This window comes from Microcaecilia unicolor, chromosome 3 (genome assembly GCF_901765095.1).
Source record: "Microcaecilia unicolor chromosome 3, aMicUni1.1, whole genome shotgun sequence".
NCBI lineage: Eukaryota > Metazoa > Chordata > Amphibia > Gymnophiona > Siphonopidae > Microcaecilia > Microcaecilia unicolor.
The window spans coordinates 488,011,909-488,035,952 of record NC_044033.1 but is presented as its reverse complement, the minus strand read 5'-3'; the positions used below and the strand labels follow the sequence as shown (position 1 = coordinate 488,035,952).

At 39.8% G+C, this 24,044-nt stretch overlaps 1 protein-coding gene across 1 annotated transcript in view; it reads right to left on the bottom strand.

The window, feature by feature from the left end:
- BCKDHB (branched chain keto acid dehydrogenase E1 subunit beta) overlaps positions 1 to 24,044 on the bottom strand; it is a 551,902-nt gene that overhangs the window by 380,980 nt on the left and 146,878 nt on the right. The window contains exons 7-8 of the mRNA XM_030199070.1: positions 12,585 to 12,682; positions 8,063 to 8,173 (exon numbers count right to left, since the gene is read on the bottom strand). Of these exons, the coding sequence (XP_030054930.1) occupies positions 8,063 to 8,173; positions 12,585 to 12,682 (209 nt within the window). The remainder of the gene's footprint in view (positions 1 to 8,062; positions 8,174 to 12,584; positions 12,683 to 24,044) is intronic.

Sequence of the window (24,044 nt, the reverse complement as noted above, 5' to 3'; positions counted from 1 at the left end):
AAAGGAAGAGAAGAGAGAAGGAAAGATTTGCAGCCCATGGATGGAGGGAAAGGGAAGAGTTGGAAACTAGATAGACTTGAGAAGGATGCAGAAAAATGGAAGAAAGCTGGATGTGAAAAATGGATATAGGGCAGGGAGTAAAGAAGAAAGGCGGAGATAAAAGATATAGTGAATGGACAGGAGGTCTTGGAAACGGAATTCAGAGCACAGAGACAGGGAAGCGGAACCAGAGACAGGGAACAAGATGATTAGAAAAATAAAATTACCAGACCACAAAGGTAAGAAAAATGATTTTATTTTCAGTTTAGTCTATATTTTGAACTGAACGTGAGGAAATGTGAGTGAGAACTCTTTGCCGGAGGAGGTGATAACAGTGGTTAGCGTATCTAGGTTTAAAAAAGTTTGAACAAATTCCTGGAGGAAAAGTCCATAGTCTGCTATTGAGACAGACATAGGAAGCAACTGCTTGCCCTGGGATTTGTAGTATGGAGTGTTACCATAATCTGGATTTCTGCCAGGTATTTGTCACCTGGCTTGGCCACTGTTTGGAAAACAGAATACTAGGCTAGATGGACCGTTGGTCTGACCCAATATGGCTACTCTTATGTTCTTATGGGATGTTTCATGTGATTTCAGCACAATTAATCGTGTGATTACAAATTTTAATCAATGAACAGCCCTAATAAATGTAAAAAGTGACAGAGAAGTGGGTGATCAAAACACAGAGTTTTGTGGAGCATAAGTTCTGTTATTATCAATGATTTTGTGGCATTTTGAGAAAGCTTCTTTCATCTCCCCCTGCCAGGTATTAAAAAATGTGCTAACAGGACATCTCTTCCAATAATAGCTACATTGGCTGTCATGCAAATTGGAATTCCGAGAGGCACTGTGTAAATCTAAAGGATTGTTGTTCAAAGCATCATTTGAAATGACAGGTACTTTGTTTTTAATTCTGAATATCTCACAGTACAGAGGTTGCTGACTGATGTCTAATGCAGAAGAATACGCTATAATACAGTAAGGGGGGTCATTTCACTAAATGTTAATACATCTCATTTGTTGCAGGCTCATTAAACAACAATGGACCCTGTGGCAAACAGCACATGTTAACAGTTAGTAAATGACTCTCTAACGTTACATGATATAATAATGTGCTTTTACTAGGAAGTAATGATTATATGTAATTTATATAATTAATCTGATTTAAACCAGATCTATCCTGCTTTGCACCACACAAAGGAACTTATACTGAAAAGAGGTGTATGGTTTATCCAGTGCGTTTTTTCAAGCAAAAAAGGTGCCGGTACTCAAATGCCAGGCCACCAGGGATGGGGTGATCACTGAGGGACCCACCCAACAATAGCCAGGCCCCCTGCAACCCGTCACAGAATCTATGACAAGGCAGAATTGGTGTATAGAGCCTGAGCTCTTTCATTAAAACTTGAGGACCATGGGTCAATTTTAACAGACAATGGAAAAGGTGCCAGTACTCAGTACCTTCAAGTACCCCCTCAAAAAAAGCCCTGGGTTTATCTAAATCAGCAGTTCACAATAGTGGAAAGGGATCTGTCTGTTGATGAACAGAGAGTGAGCATGCGCCAAGAAGCATTCCTGCTAGGCTCCTGAGTCATCCTACACACAAGTGTCCACTGGCTGGCAGCCACTTTGGCTGAAAGGAAAATCTAGGCAGTCAAGAAGAAAAACAGTCTGTGTGTCCTTCAGAATATTGTCATTGTTGCTGGGGTAAGACTCGGAGTGATCTGACCCAAAGAAGAATATTTACTCTGGGTAACAGCTATTAACTCATATACAGAGCCTTTGATGAATGTCATCCATTTACATAACTACGATCTATGTGCAAATATCTATTTAAGCACATTATAACAAATGCTCATTTATATGAATTTCCTTTACCTTTATTTATGCTTAATAAAACAGTAGCATATAACATGAATGATCTCCATTTTAATAAAGTTACCCTTTGGTACAATTTAAGAGTCTTGTGTAAAATAAGTCAATATTTTAAGTATAACAATTCACTTTCCTGCACTCAAGCACCGGATAGTAGAACCATTAAGGGACTGCTTCATTCTATTCGCATAGCCAAGTATCTCAGCTTTATTCCCTAAACAAGCCTGTTAGCCTATCAGATTGGCTTGATTTGGCCCTTTCTTGGCAAATAATCTAAGATGAACAGCTACATACTGGCTAGAAAAGTAGTTTGAAAAACTCTATAAGTAAATACGACAGGATTGTAAAGATAAAAAGGGAGCCGTGTAATAAAAACCTTCAACAGTTAAGAGATGAAAAATGTAATATAGCAAAATTGTCAGACACATGTAGTTACAATCCACAGATAGCTGCAGTTTTGTCTCTATGATAGTCACTTGACCATCAATGTACATTATCTGGTGTGTCATGCTCCCTCTATGGGCCTATTCAAATTCAGTATAAAAGCCACCCCCTACCCCCAATTTGATGCTAACTTTAACGCCATATTGTCCTGTTCATACCCATGTCGGTTTTAACTATTTCCTATAAGAAATAAACATTATTATTCTCTTCTTTGTCTTGACTCTTTTGAATAGACCATGGAGAAATTATGACTTATCTGATAGTTTTCTTTCCCACGAACCGCAGCAGATGAATCCAGAGACTAGTGGGCTGGGACCATCTACCAGCAGGTGGAGATAGAGAACATTGAACTCTGTCTTATAGGACAGTATGCTCCTTGGTTAGTCAGTATTTCTCATAACAAAGCAGAAGGGATAAAGAGACATAACTGATCCCCTTCCTCACAGAGAAGCATGAAGAGTAGAAAACAGCAAAAACTTTTAAACACCAAAATGAGCCATTACCCTAAACAGAAATAAACAAACCATGAGAACAAAAGCACTGAAGAACTTCTTTCGGACTAGGAATTTGTTCAGGGTCCTTAGGTCTAGGATGGGACGCATTCCCCCTGCTTTCTTTTGCACAAAGAAGTACCTGGAATAGAATCCCCGCCCTTACTTCCATGATGGGACAGGCTTGACCACGTGGACCTTTAGAAGGGCTGAGAGTACCTCAAGTACCTGCCTGTGCTGAGAGCTGAATGAGTGAGCTCTCCATGGACAATTTGGAAAATTCTGTACCAATTGAGGGTGTATCCCAAACAGACTGTTTGAAGAACCCACCGGTCGGAGGTGATAAGGGGCCACCTTTCTTGAAAAACTTTCAGCCTCCCTCCGACCGCCAAGTCATCCGGGATGGCCAGTTTTACTGCGGCTATGCACTGCTGGAGCCAGTCAAAAGCTCATCTCTTGTTTTGCCTGGGGAGCAGGGGCCTTAGGCGCATGCTGTTAACGTGAACAAGCATGCTGAGGCTGATGAGCCGCGAGGTTGCACTTTGCCTCTGATAGTAATAGGGACTCTTCCTTGGCTTGCCAAAGGTCCTCCTAGCTAAGCAGGTAGATGCAGAAGGCACCCAGTAGGACAGAGAAGAGATGTTATCTGTATGTTTCTTGATTTGGTCTGCTATATATTTCTTCAGTTACATCGACCAGAATTGAATGCAATACTCAAGGTGAGATTGCACCATGGAGCAATACAGAGGCATTATAATATTCTTGGTCTTATTTACCATTCCTTTCCTAATAATTTCTAGCATCCTGTTTTCTTTTTTGGCCACCGCCACACACTGGGCAGAAGATTTCAGCATATTGTCTACAATGACACCAAGATCTTTTTCTTGGGTGCTTACTCATAAGTTGACTCTAGCATCAGGTAACTATGATTTGAATTATTCTTCCCAGTGTACATCACTTTCCATTTGTCCACATTAAATTTCATCTGCCATTTGGATACCCAGTCTTCCAATTTCATAAGGTCTAACTGCAATTCTTCACAGTCCGCACGAGTTTTGTCAACTTTGAATAGTTTTGTGTCATCTGTAAATGTAATCACGTCACTTGTCATTCCGATTTCCAGATCATTTATAAATATATTAAATAGCACTAGCCCCAGTATAGATCACTGTGGCACTCCACTATTCACCCTCCTCCATTGAAAAAAATGGCCATTTAACCCTACCCTCTGTTTTCTGTCCAATAACTAATGCCTAATCCACAAAAGGCCATTGTCTCCTATCCCATGACTTTTCAATTTTTTCTAAGGAGTCTCTCATGAGTAACTTTGTCAAAAGCTTTCTGAAAATCTAGATAAATTATATCAACAGGTTCACCTTTATCCACAAGTTTATTCATGCCTTCAAAGAAAGGAAGCAAATTGATGATGCAAGACTTCCCTTGGCTGAACTCATGATGACTCTGTTTGTCTATGTGTTTCATAATTTTATTCTTTATAATAGTTTCCACTATTTTGCCCGGCACTGAAGTCAGGCTTACCGGTCTGTAATTTCTCGTTTCACTCATGGAACCCTTTTTAAAAATCAGCGTTATATTGGCCACCCTCAAATCTTCAGGTACTATGGACGATTTTAACAACAGATTATAGATCACTATCATCAGATCAGCAATTTCACGTTTGAGTTCTTTCAGTACCCGGGAATGTATACCATCCAGTCCAGGTGGTTTTATCCCTCTTTAACTTGTCAGTTTGGCTCAGTATGACTTCCAGGTTCATTGAGATTTCTTTCAGTTTCTCCAAATCATCACCCTTGAAAACCATTTCTAGTATAGGTAGATCTCTTACATCTTCTTCCATAAAGCCCGAAGCAAAGAATTCATTCAATCTCTCTGCTACAGCCTTGTCCTCCCTGAGTGCCTCTTTTGCTCCTTCATGATCTAACAGTCCCACAAATTCCCTCACTTTCTGCTTCTGATGTATCTGAAAATGATGCTACTATGAGTTTTTGTCTCTGTGGCAAGTTTTTCTTTATATTCTCTTTTAGCCTTCTTTATCAGTGCTTTGCATCTATCTTGATAGTGCTTATGTTGCTTCTTATTTTCTTCATTCGGATCTTTTTTACATTCTTTGAAGGATGTTCTTTTGACTCTAATAGCCTCTTTCACTTCACCTTTTAACCATGGTTGCTCTTCTTTCCAACTTTGTTAATATTTGGAATACATCTGGTCTGGGCTTCCATGACAGTATTTTTAAACAAATTCCATGCTTGATTTAAAATCCTAACCTATGCAGCCAATCCTTTTAGCGTCTCTTGAACCATTTTCCTCATTTTATCGTAGTCGCCCTTTCAAAAATTAAGCGGTGCTACAATTCTAAAGACAAAAGAGGATAACCCATACAGAGTTGCAGATACAACCATGGCCAGCTTTGTGGCAGACTGGATGGGGCCCATGCTGGTGCTTTATCTGATATCATTTACTATTTTATTCTCCCAAACCCCCAAACTGCCCCCACAGCCCAAAACACTACCCATCTGCAACTGCTCTACAATCCTGCATACTGCCCCTACACAGAAAAGCCACCTCAACTGCCATACCATCCCGCAAACTCTCGAATCCGAAAAAAAAACTATCCCTCACAACTGCAACACCATCCTGAAAACTTCCTCATACCAAAAAACTGCCACCCCACTCCATATACTGTTCCAACACTATGTCCAAACTATCCCCACTCACTAAACCACCCCCTACAAACTGTCCCAGTCCAAAAATCTATCCGTATCAAGTGCCCATCTCCATGTAAACTGCCACTCTCCCAAAAACTAATCTCTCACAATGACCCTACCACCTCACCAACCCCCATCTGACACTGTTTCACTACCCTGCATGCTGCCCCCACAACTGTCATACCAGCCTGGAAACTACCAAGTCCCAAAAAACTACCTCATACCCAAATACTATTCCTGCAACTGTAACACCTTCCTGCACACTGCTCTCACATTTAAAAACTATCACCTGCAACTCCATCCATGTCTGTGTAAACTGCCCCACTCCAAAACTCATCTCCTCCTAACAGCCCCATTATGGTGTAAACTATCCCACCTCCTCACAAATTGCACTATCCTCTAATACCTGCTGCTCTACAAGTGCCTACCACTCCTCATTTCCTCTCCCACAGACACAACACATGCCCAACACACACACAAAACACAAGTGAGATATATATGTACACACATATACAAAGCCATGCAGACTCTACAGATACATACATGTGGAATGTAAACATTTCCTTATCCCTCTATTTCATTTTCTACTGTGAAAAATACTTCAACAATCTTACTGCTGTGGGCAGCGCCATATCAAGCCATTGGCAAAGTATGTTTAGGGGAGCCATGTGAAATATTTTCAGTGATTAGGAATTTATGATTGCTTATTTCTGGGATAAGCAGAATAAAATGTATTGAACTTTTGGGGGATCTTGTCAGGCATTTGTGACCCGGATTGGCCACTGTTGGAAACAGGATGCTGGGCTTGATGGACCTTTGGTCTGTCCCAGTGTGGCAATACTTATGTACTTAACTGCCTTTTTTCCAAAGACAGCATAATTTTACATTAATTTCTAGAAGGTAAAAGGATGAGTAATATATCTGAACATTTCTCTAAAATGCATGCAAATAGATCTCATGCATATTCATTGGGGAAATCCTGAAAATCCGAGTGGGTTGCAACCCTCAAGGACCAAGATCCTCCCCCCCTTCCAATCATATGCATCTATATTTATGTTTTCCTTTATTTCACACAATTATTTGTTTACTGGCTATCCTCTGAAAATTAAAAGAAAATTACTATAACCATAACTAACCCACCCCAAATCTGTCTCATTTCCAATAAAATTTTTTATCATTCAATATATTCAGCCTGGTTCAACTCTGCACATAAGATGGCTCAACCTGCTAACTGGCCCAAAATTCCAGTCAGCCTTCATCAGTAAACCCAAAGTGCACCAGTGCTGTCATCTTCAAACTGCTCCCAGCACAACACCAACCAAGTCCAGACTCAACATGTCTTGTATCTCTTTGGACCTCACAAGTCCAGGTTAAAAATATTTTAACCTCTTGTTAAATTATTATAATGGGGAAAAATCTTGCCACAAATTTCAAGTGATTTGAACATAGCGTTCTTAATCACTTTAAATGTATATTATTCCACCATGTTGACTATAGGCCAACAAACAAGCTGAAAGTGATTTTTTTTTTTACTGACCTAATCCATTAGTTTATACTTTTAATTTGATATACCATCCTTACTGATACACACAGGAAGGCAGTTTACAAAATAATACTTAGAAAGAAAGAACACCACTATTAAAATAGGATAAATGAAAAGAGTGAAGAAGCGATGTAACAGAATACAAAGATGTAGACAGAGACATCAAACTTCCAGTGAGTTACTCAACACTAGATATGACCTGCAAAGGCTTCAGCAAAATGATGAGATTTCAGTGTTGCTTTAAATTTTGAGAGAGAGGGTTCCACATGGAATGATGTATGAAGCATATTCCAAAGCAAAGCTGCATAACAGTAAAAAGAGTCATTTTAAGTGAAATTAAGCCTTATGCAAGAGACAGCAGGAAACACAACCAACTTCATGGAACGAACATAGTGTTCTATTAGGAGTGTGGGGAATAAAGAAAGAAGAAAGATAAGGAGTAGTACCACTATAAAGAACTATGGGCCTCTTTTACAAAGCCACACTAGCAATTCCTGTGCGGTAAATGAGAGGTAGCCCATTCAATTCCTGTGGGCTTTCTCTCATTTGCCGTGTAGGAATCACTAGCACGGCTTAGTAAAAGAAGCCCTATATGGACTAATGTAAGAATCCTGAACTAAGCCCTATAATAAAATAGGAAGCCAAAATAGGAAGACAGATTTACAAGAGTTTATGCGGCATTTATCAGATCTGTGCTCATTTCACACTAAATTTAGCACTGACTTTAAGAAGAAACAACTAGTGTTTAAAAGAAAATCACATTCGTGGTCTACAGATACATAATGATACTCAACTAAAAGAAAGTCAAAAATAAAAACCGAATAACATATACACAAGCACAAAAGAAATTATTTTACATTCTGAAAAACATTTTTCTCTCAGCTTTGAAACATTTTTTTCTCACTCCCGTCCCCCCACCACTATGAGAAAGTGCAGTGTAGACTTACCTTGCAAACAGTATCCGTGTCCCAGGGCAGGATTGTCCTCAGGTCAATCACCTCACATGAAACACCAAGTTTTTCTTGAGCCATGGTTGCCACTTCTCTGATAACATGAACCTGCAAACACAACATCCCATAAACAATGCATTTTGACAGCACTCATAAAAGCAATGGCAAAGTCTTACAGCAGATAATAATGATCAGCTACATGGCAAATTTTAGATTTTGGAGGGATTTTGCCACCCAGTTTTAAAATTCATTGAATCAGTAAAAAGTTCAAAATATGGAACCACTTTGGAAAGTAATCAGTAACTGCTGTTTGGTAATAATATTGAGCTCAATGTCCATACATCAGACTTATAGTATGATGTGTGCTGACACCATGTTATTATTTTAATGCATTTTGCCAGCCTTTAACTTTCTGCACAATGACAAGATCCAAACCAATAGTTCACAGCGAAGAAGCAAACAGCATTATACCCGAGGAGGGGCATTTTCGATACGACGTCTAAGTCCGACTTTGGACGTTTTGCACAAAATGTTCAAAATACGAATGGAAAAGAAAGTCATTTTCGAAGAAGAAAATTGTCTATCTTTTTTTTTTCCAAAATACTGTTTCAAACAAGGTTTTGTGCTTTAGACAAACTGTTTTTTGGTACATTTTCAGAAAAAAAAAACGAATAAGTGCAAAATGTAGAAAATCAAGCCGTTGGGATGTAGGATGAAACAGCATTTTTAGCAGACTGCTCCCCAGACATCCCAGGAGAGCAACTTCTGTGCACTTCATAAAAATGCTCACAAGTACATATATACCTTGGCTCCCTTATCTTGTCCCCTGAGCCCTCCAAAACCTACGGTCCCCCACTGTACACCACTACACAATAGTCCTTATAGGTGAAGGGGCATCAATATGTGGGTGCAGTAGGGTTTTGGTGACTTTGGGAAGGGTCACAGTTTTCACCACGTGTGACAAGTAGAAGGAGAAAGGGACCAGAGTCCCCCACTCCATAGTGCACTGCACTGACCACTGCACTACTCCAGGGACCTGCATGCTTCTCTAATAGACCTGGCTATATCATATGAGGCGGTCATAGAGGCTGGTAAGTCATTTTTTTATTCACATTTTTTGGGGGTGGGAGGGGGGCCAGTGACCACTGGGGGGGGGGGTGTACTGGAGAGTTATCCCTAATTTCCTCCAGTGGTCATCTGGCCATTTAGGGCAGTGATGATCCTAGGTCAGCTGCCACCTGGGGCGGATCGCTGATGCACCCCCCCCCCCCCCCCCCGGGTGCATTTTTAGCTGCTGGGAGCAGCCATGCAGCTCTCGGCTCCACTGGCTCCCTGCTCCCTCTGCCCCGGAACAGGAAATAACCTGTTCCGGGGCAGAGGGAGCAGGGAACCAGCGGAGCCGACAGGCGCGCGGCTGCTCTCTGCACCCCTCCAGCAGCATGCATGCGGGGCGGTGGGTGGGGTATGCCTTTTTAAACAGGTGAGTTTTTAGACCTTTCCGGAAGTTTAGGTGCCCATTCATGTTTTTGGTAAAGCGTTCCACAGTTCTGTGCTAATGTAGGAAATGCAGGACACATAAGTTGATTTAGGAGCATAAGTCTCAACATTAAAAGCATATATCCTTTAAATGTCAGGACCTCTAGTTTTTTAAAATATGTTGTAAAATTCTAACGTTTCATAGTGGCTCTTAAGCTATGTAAAACCTAGTATTCTTTCTACGTGTATTGTGAAGTTCAAACCATTTGCATTCTTTTAAGTTGACTCTTGGGCTCATTTTTGGAAGAGAAAAACGTCTAAAGAGTGGCATAAAGCAGCATTTGAAAGACAGAAAAGCAGATCAGTAGTAGATGTATATGAACTTTATTATTGGGCAAAATTCTTGTATGAAACATCATTAATAAAGCTCATATACATCTACTACTGATCTGCTTTTCTGTTTTCCATCTTGTTTGCGGATCGTTTGCCTTGCTGTTATAAAGCAGCAGTTGGACATTTTTCTCACAAAAAATGTCCAAATCAGTATTTTCGAAACTTGTTTTCAGACGTTTTTCTATGCTGTTCATCAGCAGTGTGTCCAAATCTCAAGGGGACTTGTTAAGGGCGGGATTTGGGTGACTTAGATGCTTTTTCAGCCATAATGGAACAAAAGAAAAATAAAAGTAAGATGTTATGAGCTACACCTGTTTTTATAACAAATGAGGCACAAGAAGGTGCCCTAAATCAGCGGCGTACCAAGGGCAGGGCGGTGATATACTGCTTAATCTGACAAGTAGGTCAAAGCAATGCACAAAATTATAATAAATAAATAAGTTAAAGTTATGAAAGAATGCCATTCAAAAAAATAGGATGCAGTCAACAAACACACCAAAAGAAGGGCATTAGAATACTGGCATATAATTGCACACATGTGCATATTTACAGAATAGCACTTATCTTCAATAATGCATATTTTATAGACAGACAGAAACATAGGTGGAGCTGAGTGGGCCTCACACTTACATGCCTAACTTACAGAATACTTTAAGTCAGGGCTTTGCAATTCTGGTCCTCAAGGTCCACAGGCTGGCCAGGTTTTCAGGATATTCACAATGAAAAAGCACGACAGAGATTTGCACGCACTGCCTCCTTGGTATGCAAATCTCTCATATGCATATTCATTGCAAATATCGTCAAAACATGGTCTGCCTGTAGGCCTCAAGGACCAGAACTGAGTAGCCCAGCTTTAACTTATACACATACCACTGGACCTTAGGTGCACACATTTAAAGCCAATAAATGTTTGCGCCTAACTTATAGGCACAAATTTTTGCGGTTATGCTAGCATTCTATAAATGAAAGTCAGCGTCAGGGCCCCCCCCCCCCCCCCCCGCCCCCACCAACTTTGACAACCCCTGCCGACGACCCTCTCGACACCCCCCCTCCCACCACCGACCCTCTTGCTAAAACCTTATATTGTATCATGTATTTTATAAGCAGCTAATGAAGCTGTTTCAACACAGATGTAATATGGGCAAATTTAGAGACTCCCATAATCAGCCTTGCGGCCGCATTCTACACAATTTGTAAAGTCTTACAGTTACAAAACTTATACTTTGCTAATACCAAATATAGTTCAAAGCAGATGACAATAAGGGCCCTGTTTACTAAGGTGTGTTAGTGTTTTTTGCGTGCCTACAATTAGCGTGCGCGCTGTGAAGGCGCCTACAGAGATATTATAGGCACGTACACTGTTAACGCACGTTAAAAATGCTAATGCACCTATAATGCGGCTTAGTAAACAGGGGCCTAAGAGAACTAGACAAGACATCTTGGAGCATACATTGAATTAACAAAAAAATTAAAACTAATTCATTGTATTTAAAACATATTTCCAAAAGAGATTTTAAGCATCTTTTTAAAACTAGAAAAATTAGACAAGGTTTTGATCCCATTTGGAAGGTGAGACCAAAAAGCTGCTGCTTGATACATAAAAGTTGTCTGAAATAATTTCCAATAGCAAAAAATTACAATGTCATATAAGATGCATTCTCCCATATATCGGCCTGCATAATAATGTCATTGTATAACCCAGTATGGCTCTGAACAATATTTTGAAAACTAGACTACCTAATTTAAACATAATCTAACATACCTTAGATAGATAGCTTATGCTAGTAGGAGAATCCTCTTGCCTCATGCACCAGTGACAACTGGAAATCATAAGAAAAAATTCTAGGGTGGCAGAGGGAGTCACAGAAATTGGTTCAAACTAGTGGAAGGAGTAGATCAATGCTGAGAGGTTTTGATGGAGGGATTGGTTGCTGGGCAGTTAATAGTGATCTGACATAATCTTGGCTTTTATTTTCACAAATCAATAAAAGTACCGGATGGGAAAATTACTGTTGTAACTCCTTGTAAGCTCCAAAATGTAGTAAACAAGTATAATCTAAGTCAAACTGAAGCAGTGAGACACTGTTCTAAAGGATTTAGATGGAAACACTTCTTCAAATGACCAGCTCCCAGTAGTTTTTATATATTTATTTATTTTTTGTTACATTTGTACCCCGCGCTTTCCCACTCATGGCAGGCTCAATGCGGCTTGCATGGGGCAATGGAGGGTTAAGTGACTTGCCCAGAGTCACAAGGAGCTGCCTGTGCCTGAAGTGGGAATCGAACTCAGTTCCTCAGTTCCCCAGGACCAAAGTCCACCACCCTAACCACTAGGCCACTCCTCCACTCCATACAGTATTAGCACACACATTTTTTGTATGGTAATTGCCATTGCGGCAGAATGTAAGCCACATTGAGCCTGCAAAGAAGTGGGAAAATGTGGGATACAAATGCAGCAAATAATAATAAAACAAACTTCAGCATCCACCATGATTTTACTTAACATCAGCATTCTACAATTGTTTGTGAAAAGGTGGAAATGTCATACTTTTTTAATTAATAGTTCACCATCCTTCATTCCAAAGAAAATACATTTTTATCAGATCTTACAAGAAAAATGTTAACAGACGCTCAAACAACTTTTACTAACCTGAGTTCCCCAGGCAATAAGTGTCACATCACTTCCTTCCTGCAGCACCTCGGCTTGAGACAGAGAAATGTGGTATGGCTCCACAGGAACTTGCTCCACTAAGAACATTAAAAAAAAAACAAAAAGATGTTAATTTTTCTGTATAATACTTGCTATTACAAATATATTTAAAAGACCTATTTGGTCTACCATGCAGGAAAACTTTATTACACTCCAGACTCATTTCCTGCAGCTTGCATTAGTCATGCAGGGAGCACAAGAAACCATTCTCACAGCACTGATGAGAAATAGCCTTAAGAGCGGAAAATGTTTTCCAAGAATTAAAGCAGGCCTTCACAGAGATAGATGAACACTGTGGTACCTAGATGAGGTTAATTAGAGAATATGGGAGAATAGGGAAACCATTAATATTGGTAAACATGCAAGGAGATTTTTTTTAACACTACCACCTCACTAACTTTGGTGGTTGTTTAATGTTTAATATAATTTAATTTTGGAATTTATAATTCGCTTAACCTTCAAGTTCAAGGTAGAGAACAATCACACACCATAAGCAGGTACTTTCTCTGTCTCTAGAGGGCTCACAATCTCAGTTTTTGTACCTGAGCCAATGAAGGGTTAAGGGGTCCTTTTTACTAAGGTGCGCCGAAAAATGGCCTGTGCTGTTGTAGATGCGTATATTTAACGCGCGCAGGTTAATTTTTCAGCATGCCTGCAAAAAAGGCCCTTTTGGGGGGGCTGAAAATGGACGTGTGGCAAAATGAAAATTGGCACATGTCCATTTTGGGTATGAGACCTTACTGTCACCCACTGACTTAGCAGTAAGGTCTCACGCATTAACTAGGTGGTAATCATTAGTTGCCGTACAATGCCGATTACTGCCCAATTAGCACCGCACGCCAGAAATTTGCCGGGGCGCGCATAAAATAATGAAATTACCACACAGGCCATGCGGTAGCCAGGCAGTAATTCCGAATTGGCACGTGTTGGGCGCACACACGGCTTATTAAAAGGGCTCCTTAGTGACTTACCCAAGGTCGCAAAGAGAAGCATTAGGAATCGAACCCAGGACACCAGAATCAAAGCTCACTGCACTAACCCTTTCATCAGGACTTGATATACTGCCCTTTCTTCAAAATGGTCAGAGCGATGTACAATTTTAAATCAATAAAACAAGTAGATAAGAATGGAATGTGGGGATGATTACACTTGATAATAAGCCATAGGAGGTGGCTTAGGTGTTGGCTTAAGTGTTGAGCTTATAAAAATAAACTTAGGAAGTTGACAAGGCCTGAAAAAGCCTATCAGCAGAGATGGCTGACACTAGTATTTCTGACAGCTGATATTGTTCCCCGGAAGCATTTTAAATATTTTTAGAATCTCTCTATGCTTTTTAAGAGTGAATTACCTTCATCTTTAAATACTCAAAGAACTGCTTAGAAAAGGCCATGTTTATATGTTTATTAAACAAAACAATGTCACAAACTGAGAGGCTGGAAGGGTCAAAGTATTTGTTCTTCTACTAATTGTTGGCCTAAAGATTTGGGGTATGCTTAGGACAAATATGGAAGGTAATTATGGGAAAAGAGGTGAGAAGTCAGGTAAAGGGCATAGGGGAAGGGACATTGATGTTGTCTAAGCAACTAAGTCAATTACAGCTGATTCACAACATTATAGTTCAATCCCTTTAGGGTCTTAAGTCATGGGATCATGTTTCCCCCGTACTAGAAAAGCTCCTTTGGTTACATTATGCATTTAAGATGCAATTTAAAGGAGGCAAGATGGCGGCTTGAAGGGAGAACAGAGAAGACACTCCAAACTTACCTCTGCCACTTCGGAGAATCAATTTTACCTTTCCTTCCCCTTATTTCTAAAAGAAGGGGCCGACAACGCACTAGGTCCGCGGAGCCTGTCTTGTCCGTGGTAGGGGCGTTGGATCGCTTCTTTGGACCAAGTATAGTATCAGGTCCGGCTTTGCAGTTGAGAAGCACAGGGAGAGGTATGCTGCGCTCCCAACTAGAAACAGAAATATCTCTCAGCCCCGAGGTACAGAATCTTCCCCCTATGCCGGCAGACACACAGAGGAGGGACCAGGAAACCCCCTAGTCTCCAAGTAGCAATGGGGCCTCCTGGCACAGGCGCTAACTCGAGTGTTGAAACGCCGAGCATGACTGCACTGGTAATGGTGTGTGAAGGAGCAGAGAGCACTCTTGACGGGAACAGCGCGACGAGGGAGAGACAACCGATAAAGGATCTTCCACCTGAGTTTGGCTTATTATGTAAGTCTTTTCTACCCCAAAAACCTGATACAATTATCTGGGAGGTGTTAGTGGGCCTAAAAACCTCTTTCTTGCAAAAACTTATTTCATTAAGTCAGCAATCTCAAACTTTATCAGAAAAGATACCTGTAATGGAAGAAAAGATTGTTACATTGGATAAAGAGATTGGGAATAATTCTAAAAATATACAAAGTTGTCAACAAACTCAAATAAACTTGATAATGGAAAATATGTATTTGCAGAATAAGATTGAAATCCTGGAGAATCAACAACGTTTTAACACACGGAGAATTATCAATTTTCCTAAACAGGTTTCAATCGCTCCTTTAATAACTGTCAAAAAATATCTGACTGAAATCTTAAAAGATCCCAGAACAGGCATACCCTCCTATTTCAAAAATTTACTATTTGTCACCTTTTGTAACAAAGGATTTGGAGCAAGAAGTAAGAACTGAAGGGTCATTAGAGTCTTCGGATTTGAATTTAACTCAAATATTAGAGGATGATAAAGTGGGTTTGACAACAGCAACATTGATTGTGACTTTCATATTACAGCCTGATAGAGACTGGATACTAAAACAATTTTTTCTTCAAAGAGAACAACTTTTCTTGAATTGTAAGATCAGAATGTTCCCAGATGTTTCCAGGGTTACTCAAAGGAAACGGCAAGAGTTTCTTAAATTATGCCCAAAAGCTTTGCAATTCGGTGCTTTATTTTGGTTAAACTTTCCCTCCAAGTGTGTATTAAAACTAAATTCAGTTAAATATGTATTTTTGGTTTTAAACAGTTAAGTACATTCTTAGATTCTAAAACGGTGGCTACACCTAACTCACAATCAAGAACTGTAATTGTGTCAACTCCGTAATTAATAGTAATTAACCTGGAATCTCTCCCTCAAAGCCTCTATTCCTCCTTAGTAGAGATGTTCTTTATTATTTCCTTAGAATTGTGAATTGCCTCCAAATTGTGGACTATAGATGAGTAAAAGGATCATGTGAAGTTGAACAGGTTTAATAGAAAGGAGTATGTAATTATAATGTGAATTATCATCTTTTCAGTCAAGAAGTGTTCTTGAATAAAATTGTAATATCCTTAAAAAAAAGAAAAGAAAAAAAGATGCAATTTAAAATTTTAGTCATAGTACTTAGGATATTAAAATCTGAGGTGCCCCTAATATTTGAAGGAGTGCTTGACACAGTATGTTACACAACTATATTTGTTGGCTTTACTTGCTCCTCTAACACAATCACTACATGGAACTAGCAAGTAACAGTTAATTTGCCGAAAGATTTAAAAATACAAGGAGGAAAAGGACTTCAGTGGCTAAGGTCACGTCTAAAGTAAAATTTGGACTAATGACCCACCTTACTTCTTCACTAGTCCTAAAAAATCTCCGGAGTTTAATTAAATAATTTTTCAAATTTTCTCAACTTTTTAAACAGTTTTTTGCCTGGTTCAGCATTTATGCCAAAGATCTTGCGGGCTACACCCATATGGAGAGACCATGCGTGTGGTTGCATTATCCTGCTCAGCCTTTCGGCCAGGGTGATGTTTGAGCTCGCCAGACAAGTGGCTTGAAGAAACATGTCATATTGGTGAGCCCAATGCCACATCCGGAAAGCCTCCTGATACAGAGGGCAAGATCTGGTACCCCCCTGCTTGTTGGTGTAATACACTGCAACTTGATTGTCTGAATTAGAATAATTTGATAACACAGCCTATCTCTAAAAGCATTTAGAGCATTCCAGATCACTCGAAGCTCTAGGAAGTTGATCTGAAGATTCGTTTCCTGGATGGACCAAGCACCTCGAGTGTGAAGCCCATCTACATGAGCTCCCCAGCCCAGGAGAGATGAATCCGTCGTCAGCACTTTCTATGGCTGAGGAATTTGGAATGCAGTCCAGAGTTAAATTGGATCGAATGGTCCACAACTGTAGAGAACGTACAAGCTCTGGGGACACCTGAATGACATCTTGAAACTCCCTGTGCCCTGATACCACTGAGAGGCCAGGATCCATTGAGTTGATCTCATGTGAAGACGTGCCATAACATAGACTGTGGAAGCCATGTGGCCCAACAATCTCAACATCTGCTGAGCTATGACTTGGTGAGCGGCATGAACCTTGGACACTAGTGAGATAAGATTATCCGCTCACGTCTCTGGAAGGTAGGCTCGAACCATGTGAATGTCGAGCAGGGCTCCTATGAACTCCAATCACTGAACAGGGTGGAGGTGGGACTTGGGGTAATTTAAAACAAACCTTAGTAGCTCTAGCACCCGAATAGTCATCCGCATGGACTCCTGAGTACCGTCCTCTGAGGTGCTCTTCACCAGCCAATCGTCGAGATATGGGAACACATGGATTCCTAGCCTGCATAGCAATGCTGCAACTACTGCTAGACATTTGGTGAAGACCCTGGAAGCTGACGCGAGGCCAAAAGGCAACACATGATACTGGAAGTGATGTGTTCCCAGCCAAAATCAAGGATACTTCTGGTGGGATGAAAGTATCAGGATGTGAGTATATGCGTCCTTTAAGTCCAGAGAGAATAGTCAATCATTTTTCTGAATCACTGGAAGAAAGGTGCCCAGGGAAACCATCCTGAACTTTTCTCAGTCTAAAAATTTGTTCAGGGCCCTTAGGTCTAGGATGGGATGCATACCCTGCCTTTTTCAGCACAACGAAGTAACGAATAGAATCCCTGCCCTTCCTCCCCTGGTGGAAGCACATCACCCACGCTCCTTGGTGCCAACGAGAATGCTGTCAAATCCTCACATCACTGACATCTGGGTCGAGTCTGACGATGGACAGTCCCAGGGGGCCTGCACATCAGAATGCCTCAAGACAGGTGGAGACCCACTCGATGCCTCACTGCTCCCAGTGTCTAAAGGTCTTTAAGCAGCCATGCTTACCGAAGCTCCCTATGCCGGTGCAATGCTCAACTCAATGCCAATGCCAACGTCAAGAAACCGGACGTGGCTCCAAGAATCTTCTCTTGTGTCCTTTCCCGAGATAGTCTGATTATACAGAGTACAGCATTTGAAGCCACTGGGAGTCTTCATAGACATAGATGAGAAAACCTCATCGGCTAAATTAAATGACTCGGTGTGTAAAATGGGGCAAAGGCACAAAAAAAGAAGAGGAGAACCCAACCAGTCAGGGCCTAAAAACAGCCCATGACATCGAAAAAGGAAGAAAACTTAAACCCGGGCAAAACTCACTAAAACATAAAGGACGGATTTGAAAAGGTAGAAAAATTTAAAAAACACAATGAAAATAGGAAAAGCCGAAAGGCACTAAAAGCTCTCTGAACTGGGTGAGTGAGGAGAGGACCAAAAAGACACAGCTTCTCCTCATGCGGAAAAAAGAGAATTGAGGAGACCGCATTCACACAATGGGTGGGAAGGCACTTACGCATGCACGGTGGAGCACGGCTCATACTTCACAAAGCTCTACTTTTTTACTTTGGCATAAATGCCAGACCGGGCGACATGGATATGTGTCTACCCACTTCTGAGAATATGAAGCCTTGGAGAAACATCCTTACAAAAAGGACAGAAACAAAACGTATTCCTAATCGTCTTATATTGACTTTGGCTACAATATCTCTCACGTTTAACTATTTTGGTTTTGGCGGAAAACATTTTCAACAAATTAGAGGCACAGCAATGGGGTCAGCCATGGCCCCAGATACAGCTAATTTAAATATGGCAGAATTCGAAAGGCTTATTGTTTTAAAACTACAATATATATACAAAACCAACTGATAAAAAATTTCACTAGCTTTCATAGTTGAACTTTAAAAGACAATTTACCCTATTTGCAGTTCTTGAGGCTGCATAGACTATATAAGGATTTTGATGATTTTCAGGAACAATCGAGACAAATGTCTAGTAGATTCACACATAGAGGGTACCCTCAGAAATGTATTGATGATAGTTTATTTAAAGCAAGAGATCAAGATAGTGCTTCTTTGTGATACCATTGATAAACCAAAACCTGATTTGGTATGTTACTGTCAGACCGAGCTTCCTCTCACGACACTGTTTATTGAGAGATGATCTGAAGCCAGACTCACTTCTTCAAATCCACTTGTAGTGCATCCATAAATGCAATACATCAATACACTTTTCAGAAGACAGCTCCCGAAAGAACAAACAAAGGAAAAAAAAAAAACAAAGTTCAATCCAATTCCTTAGGTGACTTTAAGTAGCTGGATTAACTCATTCCCTTCACTGTGCCACTTTAATCCAGCTTCAACACAGTTCTCTTCAGCCAGGTTTTTCCAAATACAGTTCACTTCAATCAGGCCTCAAAACACAGTTCAGTTTAGCCAGGCTTCAAAATACAGTTCACTTCAGCCAGGCCTCAAAACACAGTTCAGTTTAGCCAGGCTTTCAAAGATCCACCACCCTCATCTGTCAGCACTTATCTCCTTACATTCACCTACCGAATCTCTGTTGGTTACTGTTGTCTTCCCTTGGGCACTTCCAGCAGTCACTCTTCTCCTCCAGTCACTCCTGCTGCCACCTCCATCTCCTCATCTAATTCTTCTCCCTCTACTTGTTCTACCTCCTCCCATTCCATACCCTCATTCTTCACCCCCTCCCTCAGGTGTTCCACACCCTCCTCAGCTGACTCCATTTCCCAATCAAGCCCCTCTCCTCCCTCTTCCTTTATCAGAAGATTTTCCCTGTCCTGATGCCTCCTATCTTGCCATGCATTCTGGGACCTATAGTTTTCCTGTTTCTGCTTCCTCCCACCTACCCATGCATTCTGGGACCTGTAGTTTCCCTGTTTCTGCTTCCTCCCACCTTGCAATGCATTCTGGGACCTGTAGTTTCCTTGTTTCTCACAGTACGTTATGATTTTCACAATTTGCAGGTAGTATTAGGAAAAATATTAAGAAATATTGGTTTATCTTGAGAACACATGAATGTTTTAAAAATAAACAACCAGTGATAGCCTACTCACGCAATTGGAATTTTAAAAAGTTCCTAATTCCATCAACTCTTCCAGAGCCTGAGTTTATGAGACCTAGCACCAATGGACACACAATATATGGCAGATGTTCAGTGTGTAGATATTGTTTAATTTTAAAACCCATTGTTCATCCTAATATCAACAGAGTTAAATCATTAAATCATTTTTCAGATTGTAATACGATGTGTGATATACATTATAGTTTGTCCTTGTAAGTTACTTTAAATGGGAAAAACCAAAAACTAGAATAATCGAACATAGAAGCTGCATAGGCAGGAATATACACAGAGTGCACCCTTAGTGACGCACTGGTATGAGAAGAACCACTCAACAGATTATATAAATTTTTTTGTGGTTAAGAAACTGTATCTAACATGGCATGGTGGAGATATTAATAATAAACCTTTGCATGAGCAACAACGCATGATACACACAATGGATACTCTTACACCTAATGGTTTAAATACTGAAGTTGATCTTACTTCTTTTTTGCAATTCCTCCTCTTTTTGCATTTTTTGTTGGGACTTCTCTGGTGTTTGGATTTCCAGTAAAATGTATCATTTGTATATCTTATGAGTTTTTTAATAGTATATATTCCATACCCTTTGTACCCTTTTAGGCTTACAGTGGATGGATAATTTTATTCAATTTCATTCATTTTTTTTCTTGAGTTGATAAATTTTTACATTTTGATACACAATTCATGTACTTTGAAATATAATACAAATTTGAGAATGTGTCATTTCTGTTGACAGAATTTAGAACCACATGTATAGTCTATGTGTATGTTGCATGACTAATGCATATACGTTAGAATACATTTTCATGTCATTTTAATGTTGCTTTTCCTTTATTATATATTTTAACAGGCAACCATTTTTATGGACTTTTAAGGCACAGTATTTTTATGGTTTATTTTTAATAAACATTTTTTGAAGTTGTTTATATATATCTTTTTGGCCCACTATTTGGAACATTTTTCATCCAAAATGACGTCAACATCAGCAGGCATGGTGTCAGCGAGCAGTTTTTTTTCACTATTCACACAGAGCGGTGTTCTACCAGTGTTTATCAGCAAAGTGTTCTATTTTTGTGCAGCATCTACTTACTGATAAGTTTTCAGACTGTCTATACTATTACCAGTATATTTTGGGAAATACCAAACATAATGTTAACTGTCTAGTGCTCATTTTTCCAGTTTTATTTTTTACTAGTTTAAGGCTTACTATAGGTTTTTTTCAGCCTCTTGAGGTTCAAAGACAAGCCGATACAGTGGATCATAGTTTATTTACGTACTAATTTTGGAGCCTTTCAGATGATTTTGTTTTGTGCTTTTCTAAGGAAATGTTCCTCAGTTGATATGATTTTTATGTCTTATTGGACATTGAATTTTTTCTTTTTTCTTGTTTCCTATTTCTTTTATAATATGTCTTTTGCTATGCCTGGTATCTAAATTTTTGCTTATGTATTCTAATTTTGTCTGCAAATTTCTGTAGCAATAAAACATTCTTTACACTTTGATTGCTTTTATTTTTTAAACTTGCATCTTTTAACCCCTCCCCCTTTTTTTAAACGAACCCCAGCCCCACCTTTTTAAATGTATTCCCACAGTAGGCAGCATTTAGCATTTGACTTATCACAAAGTATGGCAAGCAATACATATATTCTTCACGTGATTTAAAATATATATTTTTGTAAAAGAGCCTGTCAATATTTCATATTTATGTGCATATGTATACATGGCAATATAATGACAATGAAAACACACATAGATAGATATAAGTCTGTATGTTTCTTAAACATTTTTATTTTCTTGTCATATATTTCTTATATCTTTACATTGCTTTGTATTGTTAATAGTTCAATCGCTTTGTGGATTTTCTGGAAATATAAATGGTATGACAAGTGTTTAGGTAGGATTTCGTTCTGGTTTAGATGTCTTAAGAAAATATATTTTTATATGTATATTTTATATATGTTTTATAGTCTATTTTTGCTATGTATATTCTTTTAGACCCCTGATGCAGGCCAGTACGGCCGAAACACGAGTTGCCGGGTCCCTTTTGCAGTACAGTTTTATTGGAAGATTCAATAAAGAGGATTTAGACACCATCTGCAAGAGGTCTTTTGTCTTCTCTATTGTTTTGTGCTTGATTTTTATGTACTTCACACCCAACCCCCCCCCCCCCCCCCCCCCCCAGAATTTATTTTGTAACAAAAGTTCACAAAAATATTGAGAAACCACCAGGCTGTCCCATTGTAGCCTTCAGAGATTCTATTTTGGAACCTTCGAGTAACCTCATAGATACTTTTTTTTTGCAACCAGAAGCAAAGAAGGTTCATTCATATTTGCTAGAAACACCTCATTTTATACGTGAAATTCAGGACATCGCAACCACCGATAGAACCATACTGGTTACACTTGATATTGTTGCCTTATACACTCAGATCCCTCAAGATGAAGCTCTAAAAGTGATACTCAAAATCATAGACAGTTGGAAACATCCACAGAGAATTCCAACTAGTTTTTTGATAAAGTTGGCAACACTAGTGATTAAAAGCAATTATTTTTGGTTCAAGGGTCAACTTTTTCAGCACATTCAGGGAGTAGCCATGGGAGCATCTCTAGCTCCCTTGTGGCAACTTTATTTGCGGCAGCCTTTGTGGAATCATTTTTATATCCTTCCTTGTGGTTAGACTCTGTTTCACCTGCATTACAGTTTACTATGGCTTATTTATTTGTTACATTTGTATCCCACATTTTACCACTTATTTGCAGGCTCAATGTGGCTTACATAGTACCATAAAGGCGTTCGCCAAGTCCGATAGATAACAAATACAAGGTGATGGTGTGGTCGAATAAGGTTTGTGAGTTTCGGACGCAATGGGGGGGTAGAAGAGGGGAAGGGTTATAAGGTGTCCATAACGAGCTGTGGTGTTGCTGTGTTGCAGAGTTCAGGCACTTTGGTTGGGTTGGTAGGATATGCCTTTTTAAACAGGTAGGTTTTTAGTGATTTCCTGAAGTTCAGATGGTCGTAGGTTGTTTTCACGGCCTTTGGCAGTGCATTCCATAGTTGCGTGCTTATATAGGAGAAGCTGGATGCATAAGTTGTTTTATATTTGAGTCCTTTGCAGTTCGGGTAGTGGAGGTTTAGGTATGTTCGTGATGATCTGCTTGTGTTTCTGATTGGTAGATCTATGAAGTCTGTCATGTATCCTGGGGCTTCGCCGTAGACAGTTTTGTGGACCAGGGTGCAGATTTTGAAGGTGATACATTCTTTGATTGGGAGCCAGTGCACTTTTTCTCAGAGGGGTTTGGCACTTATGATGCATGCACTATAAAGTTTTTGCATGTGTGTATTTATATTAAGGACAGTAAATTACATACAACTGTATATCGGAAGCCTGTGCCTAAAAACACTGTGTTGCATTTTAGTAGCTTTCATCCACATAGATTGAAAGCAAGTTTACCAATTAGTCAATTTTTGAGGATCAGGCATATTTGTTCCATAGACAGGAAGTTTGAACATCAGGCAGTGGAGCTGAGCATCAAGAGAATCAACTGATAGCATTTTTACCATATTTTAGAGACCGCTCCAGAGTAACATCTTTAATACATAAACACAGGGAAGTTAAAAGTTCACTAGTGCTTTCAGGAGCGCCCCATCATAGCTTACCAGACAGCTAAAACCTTAGCTGAAATATTGACTTATAAACGTATGGATTATGAACAGCAATATGATTTCTTGTGTGGGCATACTAGGTGCGGTACCTGCCAGTGGTGTAAACTTACTATGGAAGGGTTAGAATGTACAGTTTCCAATACCCAATACATTTTAACATCACAAACCAATACAAGTTGTGACAATAGGAATTGTAACCAGGTCCCCCTTCCAGGTGGGAGCCGGGGTTGACCCTGCTTAGCTTTCACTGGCTTCCGTCTGCTTTCCTAGCCAGCCACCGCACTTTCACTTGCTCTCCCTCTCCACCTTGCCAGCTGCTGAGAAAATCAGTCCCACTCCAGCAGAAAGAGCAATCCAAGTTCTTTATTGTTACAGATGTCAGCCTTGTCTAAACACCTCCAATTATCAGCAAACTTTAATCCATTTTCAATTACAGGCTTTTGTTTTAAATTCTCCCTCCCCAAACCTCCAGCCACACTATCTTCACCGCAGATAGTTTTGGAGATTTAGC